Source organism: Heteronotia binoei, chromosome 18 (genome assembly GCF_032191835.1).
Source record: "Heteronotia binoei isolate CCM8104 ecotype False Entrance Well chromosome 18, APGP_CSIRO_Hbin_v1, whole genome shotgun sequence".
NCBI lineage: Eukaryota > Metazoa > Chordata > Lepidosauria > Squamata > Gekkonidae > Heteronotia > Heteronotia binoei.
In genome coordinates, this window is record NC_083240.1 from 30,792,546 (window position 1) to 30,805,703 (window position 13,158).

The 13,158-nt window shown below is 47.4% G+C and overlaps 1 protein-coding gene across 5 annotated transcripts in view; it reads left to right on the plus strand.

The window, feature by feature from the left end:
* Positions 1 to 13,158, plus strand: part of GTF2IRD1 (GTF2I repeat domain containing 1) — a 138,860-nt gene that overhangs the window by 55,934 nt on the left and 69,768 nt on the right. For all 5 annotated transcript variants that reach the window (XM_060258898.1, XM_060258900.1, XM_060258899.1 and 2 more), the window contains exon 2: positions 12,151 to 12,279. In XM_060258898.1, the coding sequence (XP_060114881.1) occupies positions 12,157 to 12,279 (123 nt within the window). In that variant the 5' untranslated portion in view covers positions 12,151 to 12,156. The remainder of the gene's footprint in view (positions 1 to 12,150; positions 12,280 to 13,158) is intronic.

The window sequence follows — 13,158 nt, forward strand, 5'->3', positions numbered from 1 at the left end:
GACTGCTGGCTGCCTTAAAATTTGAATCTACTTGGACATCGCTCATAATTCTTCTCCAGGGCTACATCAGACCTTTCATCAAGGAAACAACATTGGACTGCTTTAAAAATTGGACTTGATTTCTGATGGCTACTTTGGGATGTTCTGTTTTCCTAAATGATTGAGTTGTGTCTGTGCTTTATGTTACATAGAATATACTAAGCTTTTGATTATATTGTTTTTGTTTCTTTAGTGTCTGAGGCTGGTAATCACGGAAGCTTTGTGCTTTATTTTCCTGCTACCTACTTGGCTTGAAAGCTTACAAAGGAAAAATTACCATCATTCTTTGCAGAATAATGAGATTAGATTGTGCTTTACCTGATGCTAGAACTCGAGGATATCCAGTGATGCTGATGGCCGGTAGATTCAGGATGGACAAAAGAAAATACTTCTTTACACACAGAGAGTGATTAAAATGTGGAATTCAGCGCCAGAGGATATTGCGATGGCCATAGGCATACACAGCTTTAAAAGCAGATTGAACAGATCAATGGAGGACAGGTCTATCAGTGGTCACTAGCCATGGTGACTAAAGGGAACCTCCCCATTCAGAACAGTCAGTGTGAATCCCCGTGCCAGGAGGTAAGATCACGGGAAGGCCTCACTTCTGTGCCCTGTTGTTGGACTTCCAGAGGAACTGGTTGGCTACTGTGTGAGACAGGATGCTGGACTAGATGGGCCACTGGTCTGATCCAGCAGGGCTGTTTTTATGTTTACAAAACTGTAAAAGAACAATAGATCTGTCCCTCCCCCTCCCCTCGAAAACCACCCAGGAAATTATCAGCTCAAAGCAACCCTGGAGAAAAGCACAGGAGAAATGCTAATAAATGCAGCTGTACAACAGAAGCCTCACCTATTGCCAGCCTCGTTTAGGGTTGCCAACCCCCAGGTGGTGGCTGGAGATATCCTGCTATTACAACAGATCTCCCCTGGGGGAAATGGCTGCTTTGGAAGGTGGTCTTCATGGCATTGTACCCCATTGAATTCCTTCCCTCCCTAAACCCTGCCCCCTCCTCAGGCTCTACTACCCAAATATCTCTAGGCTCATCCCAGTCTTCCAGTTTTCTGTGTGGCTGGCAAAAACTACCAACAGGTTTTTAGATGGGTTTTTCGGGAGGGGGGGAGACTGTGTGAACTGGAAACCTGATTTTCCATTGTAATGAATTCCCCCCCCCCCCGGAAGTTCTATATTAAGAAGAAGATGATGACATTGGATTTATATCCCGCCCTACACTCTTAATCTTACAATCTCCTTTACCTTTCCCCCTCCCACAACAGACATCCTGTGAGGTGGTTGGGACTGAGAGCGTTCTTCCAGAAGCTGCTCTTTCAAGGACAGCTCTGCGAGAGCTGTGGCTGACTCAAAGCCATTCCAGGAGCTGCAAGTGGAGGTGTGGGGAATCAAGCCCAGTTCTCCCAGATAAGAGTCAGCACACTTAACCACTACACCAAAACTGACTCTATTGCTTGTGCTGCCAGATCCCAGGACTTCCAAATATCCAAGATCCTAAAAAGATTTTTGTAGTTTTTAAAATAAGTGTGTTTGTATTTTACTTGCTGGGCAGGTCAAGCTGTTGGGTGAGGTTTAAACCATTCCAGCTGTAGAAGTGTTAGAAAACAGAAACAATCCCCCCCCCCGCCCCCCACCCCCCACCCCAGATAAATCCTGTCCCCACCACCAGCTTGTAAACATAGGAGATGGAAGTGTTTTGGGTTAATGAACTCAAGGAGGGGTTTATTGGTAGCTTGTGTAGCCCAGTGGGGGAAAGTGATTGAAATTCTGGATGGGGTTGGAGGGAAGACCTGAAATGGCAGCATTAGCAGGCATGGGAAATGGTAGCCCACGGATGTCCCTAGGCAGGTCTGGAGAGTGGTTGCTAGGAGGTAGCAGCAAAGAAAGCAGCCCTGTGGTGCAGAGTGGTAAAGCTGCAGCACTGCAGTCTGAGTTCTCTGCTCACAACCTAAGTTTGATCCTGGCAGAAGCTGGTTTCAGGTAGCCAGCTCAAGGTTGACTCAGCCTTCCATCCTTCCGAGGTCAGTAAAATGAGTACCCAGCTTGCTGGGGGTAAAGCGTAGATGACTGGGGAAGGCAATGGCAAACCACCCCATAAAAAGTCTGCCGTGAAAACATTGTGATGCGATGTAACCCCAGAGTCGTAAACGACAGGTGCTTGCACAGGGGACTACCCTTTTTTTAAGCAGCAAAGATGCAGGACGAACGTGGGAGCAAAAATAAGGAGGGAAGCTGGGTTTTCAGGTAGCCGGTTCGAGGTTGACTCAGCCTTCCATCCTTCCAAATGAGTTTGCTGGGGGGAAAGTGTAGATGACTGGGGAAGGTAATGGCAAACCACATTGTAAAAAGTCTGCCGTGAAAACATTGTGAAAGCAACGTCATCCCAGAGTCGGAAATGACTGGTGCTTGAACAGGGGAGCTTTCCTTTCCTTTCACTTGGAGTAAGATCCCCAGTTTGGTTGGAGACCAGGAGATGGTCCTCCACGGCACCAGCTTGTTTTTGATACCAAACAAACTCTGAGCAAATATGCATTTATTAGGGTTCTTCCTTTTCTAGTCAAATAAAGGAAGATAACCAGGGACATGAGTTTGGTGTAGTGGTTAAGTGTGCAGACTCTTATCTGGGAGAACTGGGTTTGATTTACCACTCCTCCACTTGCAGCTGCTGGAACGGCCTTGGGTTGGCCATAGCTCTGCAGAGCTGTCCTTGGAAGGGCAGCTTCTGGGAGAGCTCTCTCAGCCCCACCTGCCTCACAGGGTGTTTGTTGTGGGGGAGGAAGGTAAAGGAGATTGTGAGCTGCTCTGAGAGGAGGGCATGATACAAATTCAATGTCATCGTCTTCTAATTCTGTGTCATTTACTCTGGCAGCAGGACCAGTGTCTCAACTAGAGGTCTTTCACAACACTTATTACCTGAGCCCTTTTTAATCAGAGGGTGCCAAGGATTGAACCTGGGACCTTCTGCATGCAAAGCAGATGCTCTGCCACTAAGTCATGGCTTCTGACATTCTGTCTCAGCTCTCATCCCTTCCTTTTCGGACTTTGCAGCTCACATTGTCTACGTATGTCCAAGACCACCTTCAAGGGCAGGAAACTTGCTTTTATAGGTGGCATTAAAAGTGATTTCTCTCCGCCCAGTGTTTGGAGCATGGTGGAGCCCCTGGAGATGTTGTAAGTAAAGCCTGTCTTTTGCAAAGGAGGGCTATTGCTTGGAGGAAGAGTGCCCGCTTTGCTAGCAGAAAGTCCAATGTTTGGTCCTCGGCGTCTCCAGCTTACGGATTGCAAGTATGAAATGTTGGAAAAGACTCTTCCTGTGCCTGAAACCCTGTCGAGGCACTGCCCATCAGAAGACTGTGCTCAGCTAGATGGGCCCATGGTCTGACTCAGGATGTGTGTGTGTGTGTGTGAAGTGCCATCAAATTGCAGATGACTTATGGCGACCCCAGCAAGGGGCTTCCAAGGCAGGTGAGAAGCAGAGGTGGTTTGCCCATACCTTCCTTTGCAGAGCTTTCCTTGGTGGTCTCCCTTCCAAGTACTGACTCTGCCTAGCTTCCGAGATCTGATGTGATCGGGCTACACCATGCCACTGTTCCTCATCTGACTCACGATAAGGCAGCTTTATCTGCAGATTACATATTTGTCAAAAGATGCTTCTTATTGTGAAGTCCCCTGAAAACTCCCCTCCTCCTCATTCCAGATGCTTCCTCCCTCACTTCCGTCGGCTGCTGCCGGAAACCTGACTCTAACTGTTAAAAACGGGTCACGTTGCTTTTGCTCCATTCTCCCCGACCCCAGTCTCTGTTTTTGTAATCCTATTTGTCTCGGGCTGCTAGGGAAAGTGATTCTGAGCCCTGGCAGAGACGAAAGGCTTCCTATCTCCAGGCAGCTGGGCCAAGATTTATCTCTGTGCATGCGATCAGAAGAGGCAGATACGAGACTCGTCATTTTCCTGAATCTCCTATCTCCCCAAACCGTCAAAAGTCTTCTCTAGCTCTGGCGTTTTGCAAAAGTCGTTTTAAACTAGCCAGGAGGGCTAGAAGCTTAAGGGGACTTTCCCCCTCCCCAAAGTGAAAGCTGTGATTGGGGGGGCGGGTCCTGAATCCAGAGCGGGGTTTTTTTGCCATTTCACATGGTGCATGGCTTCTGATGCAGTCTTGGACATTTTGATATAAAACTCAGATGTGTATATGATACTGCGCAACATTTAGATAGAACTGTCAAGTGTGAACTTTCTCTTTCTCACAGTCCTGTGGTGGAGGCTAGTGCTGTCACAGCCTACTTAGAGGGACTGCATGGCAAGTGAGACAGACAGAGGTGGTTTTCCATTGCCGGCTTTTGCATACAATCCTGGACTTCTTCGGCGGTCTCCCATCCAAGTACTAACCAGGACTGACCCAGATCAGGACGAAAATATTCTTGTAGTTTCAGCCATGTTGGTCTCCGGAGCCAGTTTGGTGTAGTGGTTAAGAGCGGTGGATTCTGCACACCTCCACATGCAGCTGCTGGGTGACCCTGAGTCAGTCACAAGTTCTCTCGGAGCTCTCTTAGCCTCATGTACCTCACAGGGTTGTGTGTTTATTTATTTATGTATTTATATTTGATTTATATCCCGCCCTTCCCACCGGAGTGGCTCAGGGCGGGTGTGTTGTGGGGAGAGGAAGGGAAGGTGATTGTAAGCCACTCTGAAACTCCAAGGGCAGGGTGTAAATCCTCCTTCTCCTCTTCTTTTTCCTTCTTCTTTTTCCTCCTCCTCCTCCCCCTCCTCTCCCTCTAGACTCTTGTTGGTCACAAGGACAATATGAGCTGCAAAGCCCGAAAAGGAAGGGATGAGAGCCAGATTGGTGTAGTGGTTAAGTGCACAGACCCTTATCTGGGAGAACTGGGTTTGATTCCCCACTCCTCCACTTGCACCTGCTGGAATGGCCTTGGGTTACTCATAACTCTTGTGGGGGTTGTGCTTGAAAGGGCAGCTTCTGGGAAAGCTCTCTCAGCCCTGCCCACCTCATAGGGTGTCTGTTGTGGGGGGGTGGGAAGGTAAAAGAGATAGTGATCGCTCTGAGACTCAGAGTATAGGGTGGGATATAAATCTAATATCTTCATCTTCTCTAAGGTGCTACTCATCTGAAATCTGTCTCCTAGTGACTATGACAATACTCCTGTAGGGGAGATTAATATTGTTTATATAAGAGATTTGCCTATCTTCCAGGGTTATAACCCTGCAGATAGGCAAATCTTCATTGTGGAACCAGCTGCAGCTATGATGGAAAGCCCAGGGAGCCCCCAGGTTTGCAGGGAAAAAAATTGACTTTATACATTGATTTGCGAGTAGCATCCTTGATTTGATAGTAAGCACACGTGCAGAAGTTGAGCAGGAAAAAAAGGAAGAAAAAGCAGCATTTGACAGCTTTGTTTTCTTGCAGTGGGCAAGCTACAGTGGTATGCAAAGTAGAATAAGGTAAAGAGAGGGGGGCTGATCCAGTCTTGGCGGGGAAGAGGAGAGCCAGCAAGGGGTGAAGAAGAAAAGGTGAGCTGGAAAGGAAGAGGGAAGCAGGGCTCACGGTGGTGGTGGGAAGCTGGAGCTGGTGGCAAAGGGCAGTGTGATTTTCCCTTCCCTGCAAGCCTTCATGGGTTCCCTTTGCTGTCCCTGTGTCACAGATGGGGAGGCTGAAGCTAACGGGAGTGACTCGCTTAAGGTCACTGGGTGCGTTTGTGGCAGAGGTAGGATTCAAACTGGTTATGGTGGTCACTGTGCTTACATTATATACGTCTTTGCTTGGAATGCACGAGAAATGTTATTGGCTGGAGTTCTGCATTTCTGTGACTTTCTGGGTCCGCTGGCTGTTTTGCATATTTTCTCTTGTACCCGTGTCACTAATTTAATAGTAAAATGGCTGGCCCTGAATGCATAATGAAAGCAGCAAAACCAGAGCCCCCTGTAACAACAACCTGTCTGCGTGTTGACTGTGTGGGGAGGGAGAGGGGGGCACCAGCGTGCTGGCTTTGTTCCCCACCTCCGTGTGATGGCTGAGTGCTCTGCACAGTGCAAGCACACAGAGAAAGTGTTGTTGCATCTGCTCCTTCCTCATGGTCAGCTATGTTCAGAAAGCAGCGTTGCTGATCATGGAGTGAGGGTGTACTTGCAGTACAGATTTCAGGTCGGTGGAGGCCTTTGCCAACTCCAGGAATTTCCAAGATATGCAAAAAAACCTGACTCTTAAAATAACGGAAAGGGGGGGAAAGCCTTGGGAAAAAAATTCATCGGAAGAAGACAAAAATGACTTTATGCCTTGAGCATGCCCTAGAAAGGAGGGAACATTGAGAATCACTGATGAAGACTGAGTGTGCCCCAGAAAGGAGGGAATATTGAGACTCACTGATGAAGACTGAGTGTGCTTCAGAAAGGAGGGAATGTTGAGACTCACTGATGAAAACTGAGTGTGCCCCAGAAAGGAGGGAATATTGAGACTCACTGATGAAAACTGAGTGTGCCCCAGAAAGGAGGGAATATTGAGACTCACTGATGAAGGCTGGGACCGATTTCGCTCTAGGCTTCTTCCGGGTGGAGAGCCCCTTTGCTCCCGGTGCTTCTCTTGGTTTTCGCATAAACTGCCATGGAGCTGTGAGTTGGAGCACTGCTTTCCCACTGCAACAAGATCCTCTTACAGGCGGTTGCCGTGGGAGAGCAGTGTGCCAACTCCTAGCTCCGCAGCAGCTTGTGTGAAAATGAAAAGAAGCACTGGGGACGAAAGGGCTCTCCACCTGGGACAAGTTCTAGTGTGAAATTGGTGTGAATGTGCCCCAGAAGGGAGGGAATGTTGAGTCTCACTGATGAAGACTGAGTGTGCTCTAGAAAGGAGGGAGTGTTGAGACTCACTGATGAAGACTGAACATCCTCCAGAAGGGTGGGAGAGGCTAGTTGGTGAAGACTGAATGTCCTCTAGAAGTGAGGGAAAGACTAGTTGATGGAAACTAGGGAGAGAGTGCTAGTGGGGGAAAAGTATATGTGTCTAACCATGTAAGCTTTGGTCCCCAGAAGTCAGTGCCAAATCAGGTGGACTATTAGTTATTTTAGTGGCAACTGGGGAGCATAGCTTTTGTTCTGAGATTTGCATATTGAAGAGCAGAGTTTTCCTGTGAAGAACTGAGGGAAATCAGGGAATACTTTATCAATGCGCAGTTAAAGGGGCCACAGAGCTTTGGCAATATATTTACTGAAAGTTAGAGCCACATAGAACAATTGGAAACAAATACATGTTTTGGTTAAGATGTAAATTAAGTGAGGTCTTGGTCTAGACGTGACAGAAGCATGCCTGGAGGTTGCCCCTTCTCCCTCTCCCCTCAGTAGCCAGAGTTGGTGGCTGGAGGGAGAGGGACTCTCGTCTGGTGTTGAATCCAGGCATGAGGAAGAGACATCCGGCTTCTTCCAGCACCAGTGATTGGCAGAAAGTTCTCAACTAGAGCTGGAGTCCAGGCATGATGGAGGGAGATGCCTGGCAGGGGACTATATTGGGAAGTATGACACAGGAGTTGGGTGGGGTTCCATGATGTATGTGTGCAGGATTTTTTTGGTAGCAGGAACTCCTTTGCATATTAGGCCACACACCCCTGATGTAGCCAATCATCCCGGAGCTTACAGTAGGCCCTGTACTAAGAGCCCTGTAAACTCTTGGAGGATTGGCTACATCAGGGAGGTGTGGCCTAATAGGCAAAGGAGTTCCTGCTACCAAAAAATGCCCTGCACGTGTGGGTCCAGACTCATGCATGGAAGACCACTGTTTTAATTCACATAAAGCAAAGAGGGCACCGACCAATAAAAACTTGGGTAGGGGAAGGTGGCCACGACCTAGGTTTAGCCCAGGCTAGTGCAATCTTGTCAGATCTCAGAAACCAAACAGGGTCAGCCATGGTTAATATTTGGAAGGGAGACCTCCAAGGAATACCAGGGTTGTGATGCAGAGGCAGGCAATGATCAGCCTCTTCTGAACATCTCTTGCCTTGAACACCCCACCGGGTCGCCATAAGTCATCTGTGATTTCACAGCAAAAAAAAAAGTGTGGCTCCCCTCCCCTAAACCACTCTGTGCTTTCTAAAGGAAACGGGAGGACATGATAGAGGTTTATACAATTATACATAGGGTAGAAAGAGTTGACAAAAAGAAATTTATGTCCCTCTCCCCAAATACTAGAATTCGAAGGTATTCAATGAAGCTGATGGGCAGTTGGTTCAGGAGGGACAAAAGGAAATACTGATTTACAGAGAGAGTGATTAAAATGTGGAGTTTACTGCCAGAGGATTTAGTGATGGAACTTTAAAAGGGGATTGAACAGATTCATAAAAGACAGGACTATCCATGGCTGCTAGCCATGGTGACTGAGGGGAACATCCACATTCTGAGGCACTAAACCTCTGAATCCAAGAGCCAGGAGGCAGCATCAGGAAGACCTCAGCCTCCATTCCCTGTTGTTGGCTCTCCAGAGGAACTGGTTGGCCACTGTGTGAGACAGGATGCTGGAGTAGATGAACCCCTGGTCTGGCCCAGCAAGGCTCTTCTGATGTTCTTAAGCTTTCAGTATGACAGTTAGTGATCATGGTTAAAAACAAACCATGGAGTAAAGTGCTGTCGCCACGTGCAGCTGATGGTTGATGCCCCTTTGCAGTAATGGACAGTTTCCTTGCTGTTGTCTGTGCAGACGCTGGATGCAGCCTGCAAGTTAATTCAGTTTACAGATAAATTGTAGAGCTGCGTGTAAATAAGATGGTAGGCAAGTTTGTATTCTGCGTTTCTGAATAAGTTGGGGGAGGGAGGTACAATGTTTTTTTTTAAAAAAACGAATAAAATAACCTGATTCCTGGATTCTCAGTTTATTGAGAGAATCTGTAGATTATGGGGATTTTAATTGGTTCCTGATCATCGGTGTAGGAGGGGTAAAGAGCAGAGAACTGGATTCTTACTTGCTGACATGTGGAAATTCTGTTTTGGCTTCTCTGATGTCATCAGGAGCCACCTTTGTATTCTCAGGGTGACTTCTGTGGGCAATAAGAGCTAGAAGCTTGTGGTTTTTGAGACAGCAGATAATTTTTTTGTGCTTGGAGACTCGAAGTGTCCCCTCCCTGCTCTGAACTCTGTCTTCCAGAAGCTCTGGGGTGAAGCTGAACCCAAAAGAAAGACAACTCTAGTGAGTCCATCTAAATGTTTTCATGATATCCCCCCCCCCCAAAAAAAAACAAAAAAAACAAAGTGGTGCTTGAATCACAAGGGAGTGGTGCTTGCTTCTCCCCTCCCCTTTTGGGAAGGCTTCTTTAGCTAATATTTTCAAACTCTGTGGGCATCACTGTTTTGGCTGTCGTGCTTAGAGTTTCCAGCCTCTTGGTGTGCCCTGGAGATTTCCCGCTTTTACAACTGTTTTCCAGGTGGCAGAGATCAGCTCCCCTGCAGAAAATGGATGCTTTGAAGGGTGGAAAGGGGGAGGTGGGTTATGGCATTGTACCATAGCTCCCCAAACCCCATCCCCTCCCAGATCCACCCCTAAAGTCTCCATGTATTTTCCAACACAGACCTGGCAACCCTAGTTGTGCTTTAAGGGCAGCCCCATGTCCATCTTTCCCCCCATAATCTGAACACTGGACAAAAACAGGGAAAGGGTACAGAAAATAGTCTACTCCGACAACAGGAGACAGCTGCAGTTCTGAAAACAGGTAATGCTCACCTTAAGTGCTTCTTCATGAGGCTCTTACTAAACCCATCTGCTGCTTAACTTGCTTCCCTTCTCAGCACGCTTCCTTTTGTCCGTTGCATCCAAATCTCCTCTCCCCCGTGGACCATTCGATCTCAGGCCCCCCGCAGAGCCTTGAGCGGCAATTGTTGTCTCGTTAGCAAATTGAGTTAAGCGGAGCTTGCTTCATTCCCAGTCTCCAGGCAGCCTCCCCGAGAGTCTCAGCGTTGCCCCCACCCTCATTTTGTTTCATTAGAGATCTTCCTGTCTCTCTTCCACATCAACAAGCTATTTACTTCCCCCCACGCACTTTGGGTCTGCTTTGCAGCAGTGGACTGCATGGTTTGCTTGGATTCGCTTCGAATTACTGCTGAACAAAAATGCCATGCCCGTTTTAATTGCAGTAGCCAAAGCCTACAGAGGTAGAGGCTGACAGCCATACTTTTCAGGAAAGTACCAACGTATTCTGTTGCCAGGCAGGCGCTAGAGTAGTATTGTGACTTTGCTCTGGTCTGACCTGAAGTGTGTGTGATTGCTGCAGCCTTAAGTGAGCCGTTTTGTTTCCGCCTCAGTCTACATATCTGCAATATAGAGGAGATAGCACTGAGCTACTTTGCAGGAGTATTGGGAAGAGACTACTGTGATAAGGTGTGCAGATGCTAAATATTGTTACTTTAGTTCTGTGCATTTTCTCTGCTTTTGGAAATTTTGGAGGTATAGCTGTACAGAAAGATCATAAGAACATCAGAAGAGCCCTGCTGGGTCAGACCAGGGGTCCATCTAGTCGAGCATCCTGTCTCAAATGGTGGCTAACCAGTTCCTCCTGGGGGCCAAGAGCAGGGCATAGAGGCCAAGGCCTTCCCCTGATACTGCCTTCTGGCTCTGGGATTCAGAGGCTGACTGCCTCTGAACATGGAGGTCCTCTTTAGTTGCCATGGTGAGTAACCACTGATAGGCCTTTCCTCCATGCAGCTGTCTAATCCCCTTTTAAAGCTGTCTATACTTCTGGCCATAGCTATATCTTCTGGCAGCAAATTCCACGTGTTAATCACTTGCTATGTAAAGAAGTATTTCCTTTTGTGTGTCCTGAATCTACTGCCCATCAGTTTCATTGGATTCCCTTGAATTCTAGCATTTTGGGGGAGAGGAAAAGGTTCTCTTTGTCAGCTCTCTCCACCCTGTGCATAATTTTATAAACCTCTATCATGTCCCCCCCTTAGTCATCTATTTTCCAAATTGAAAAGTCCCAGACTCTTCAGCCTTGTCTCATAGGGAAGATGCTCCAACCTTCTCCTCATCTTGGTTGCCCTGATTTGACTGCTGTTCAAAAATACTAGCAGACCTGTTTCTTGGCCACAACACTTCAGACTGGAGTGGTGGGGATGGAGCTGTCTCAACGGAATGCTCCTCCATTAAAAAAAGGAATTTCCTGCACAGAAAAGTTGTGGATCTCCCTAAGGCAGGGTTTTGGGGGGGGGTTGTAGCAGGAACTCCTTTGCATATCAGGCCACACACCCTGATGTAGCCAATCCTCCTGGAGCTTACAGTAGGCCCTGTAAGAAGACCCCTGTAAGCTCTTGAAGGATTGGCTACATCAGGGGTGTGTGGCCTAATATGCAAAGGAGTTCCTGCTACAAAAAAAGCCCTGCCCTAAGGAATATGTATCTTGTGAGGAACAACTACCAGAAGCCAGTCAAAGAAGCATGGCAAATTGTGCCTCTCTGGTTCAAGGCTATGTTGTCATGTTTAAAGTGGTGGGTTGGGACTGGGAAAACTCAGGTGCAACCCGGATATGCAAGCCACAAAATTTTGTTCTCCAGTTTTTATGTATGTTGGTTTCATCACATGTTTGTTGAATCTCCATTATACCCTATGGAGATTGGTTCCCATAGAGTATAATGGAGAATCGATCCATGGGTATCTGGAGGGGGGGCTTTTTTTAGTTAGAGGTGCACTACATTTTCAACATAGCATCTGATGTCTCTCTTCAACCCCACCCTCTCAAAGTTTCAAAAAGATTGGATCAGGGGGTTGAATTTTATGTACCCTGAAAGAAGGTACCCCCATTTTCCATTATTTCCGATAGAGGGAAGGCATTTAAAAGGAATGTGGTCCCTTTAAATGTGATGTTCAGAACTCCCTTTGGAGTTTAATCGGGCTTGTCACAACCTTGCTCCTGACTCCACCCCCCAAAGTCTACTGGCTCCATCTCCAAAGTCCCCAGATATTTCCTGAGTCAGAGCTGACAACCCTATGAATCTTGTTCCTCTTGCATTGTTTTAAAGCGTGTGATCTGCCTTGAGTCTCAGCAAGAAAGGCAGACTATAAATGAAGCAAATAAACACACCTGCCCAACCTTAAGCTCATGGCATTGCTTTATTTCAGGTGACGATGGCACTGTTGGGGAAGCTCTCCGATGGGCCACCAAACAACTCCAGACCCGACCAGTGGCACTTGGTGTTCTCTCAGAAAGACGAAGTCATCACCAGTTTAGTATCTGCCTTAGATTCTATGGTAAGTTTTTGGCAAATATTTATTTATACTTTGCTTTTATCCCCAGCGGAGACCCAAAGTGGCTTGCAGCATGGTTCTCTATCTTAACAACAACCCTGTGAGATTGAGCTAAGCTGACAGGGAAGGTGACTAGCCCAAGATCAACCCCGGGCCAAGTGGGGCTTCAGACCTGGGCCTCCCAGATCCGGGATTTGGCTTAGGAATGTAGCATGTGTGGTGGAGGGGTTTCAGCCTTCCCTCCAGCTCACTGCTTTCATGAGCCAAAATGTCTTCACTGTCATGTCAGATATCACACCACCATCTTGGGGACCCTATTTGTGTGGAAAGGTGGCATATAAACACTTAAATAAGTGACTCCTAATTTGGGCCTGCTGCTTGCTCTGAAGGATATGATTCTGCTGGGTGGAGGCATGTGGTGGTTTAGAGAGGCCCTTCCCTCAAATTATTGTCTTGTTGGGTCGGGTCGGGTGGTCCACCCAGTTGGAGTATTCTCCCCCTATCAGTATCCTACCAGTACCAACTACTAGCATTAAGATAGTGCCTGTCCCCACTTCTCTGCTCCCTCAGTACATCTTCTGGTTAGCCATCATGTCTGCATTGAGCCCTTTGAGCCTGGGCCCAATATGTGCTGTCACATATGTGATGTGTACAGAATGGGCCTCTACACAGATGTGATGCCCAATGTTATTCAGGGAGTGAGGCTGGTCAGCACCCTTATGATTATGTTGCTACTGTGTGAACATCTACCTAAGTCGCTGGTAATCCTCCCGTGAGAATCGAATTACATCCCTTCCCTTTTTTTTTTGTCTGTACTTAGCTTGCCTTTGGGGCCTCAAATCCCCTATCAAACCCTTCTTCCCCCTTGTCTCTAATTACACA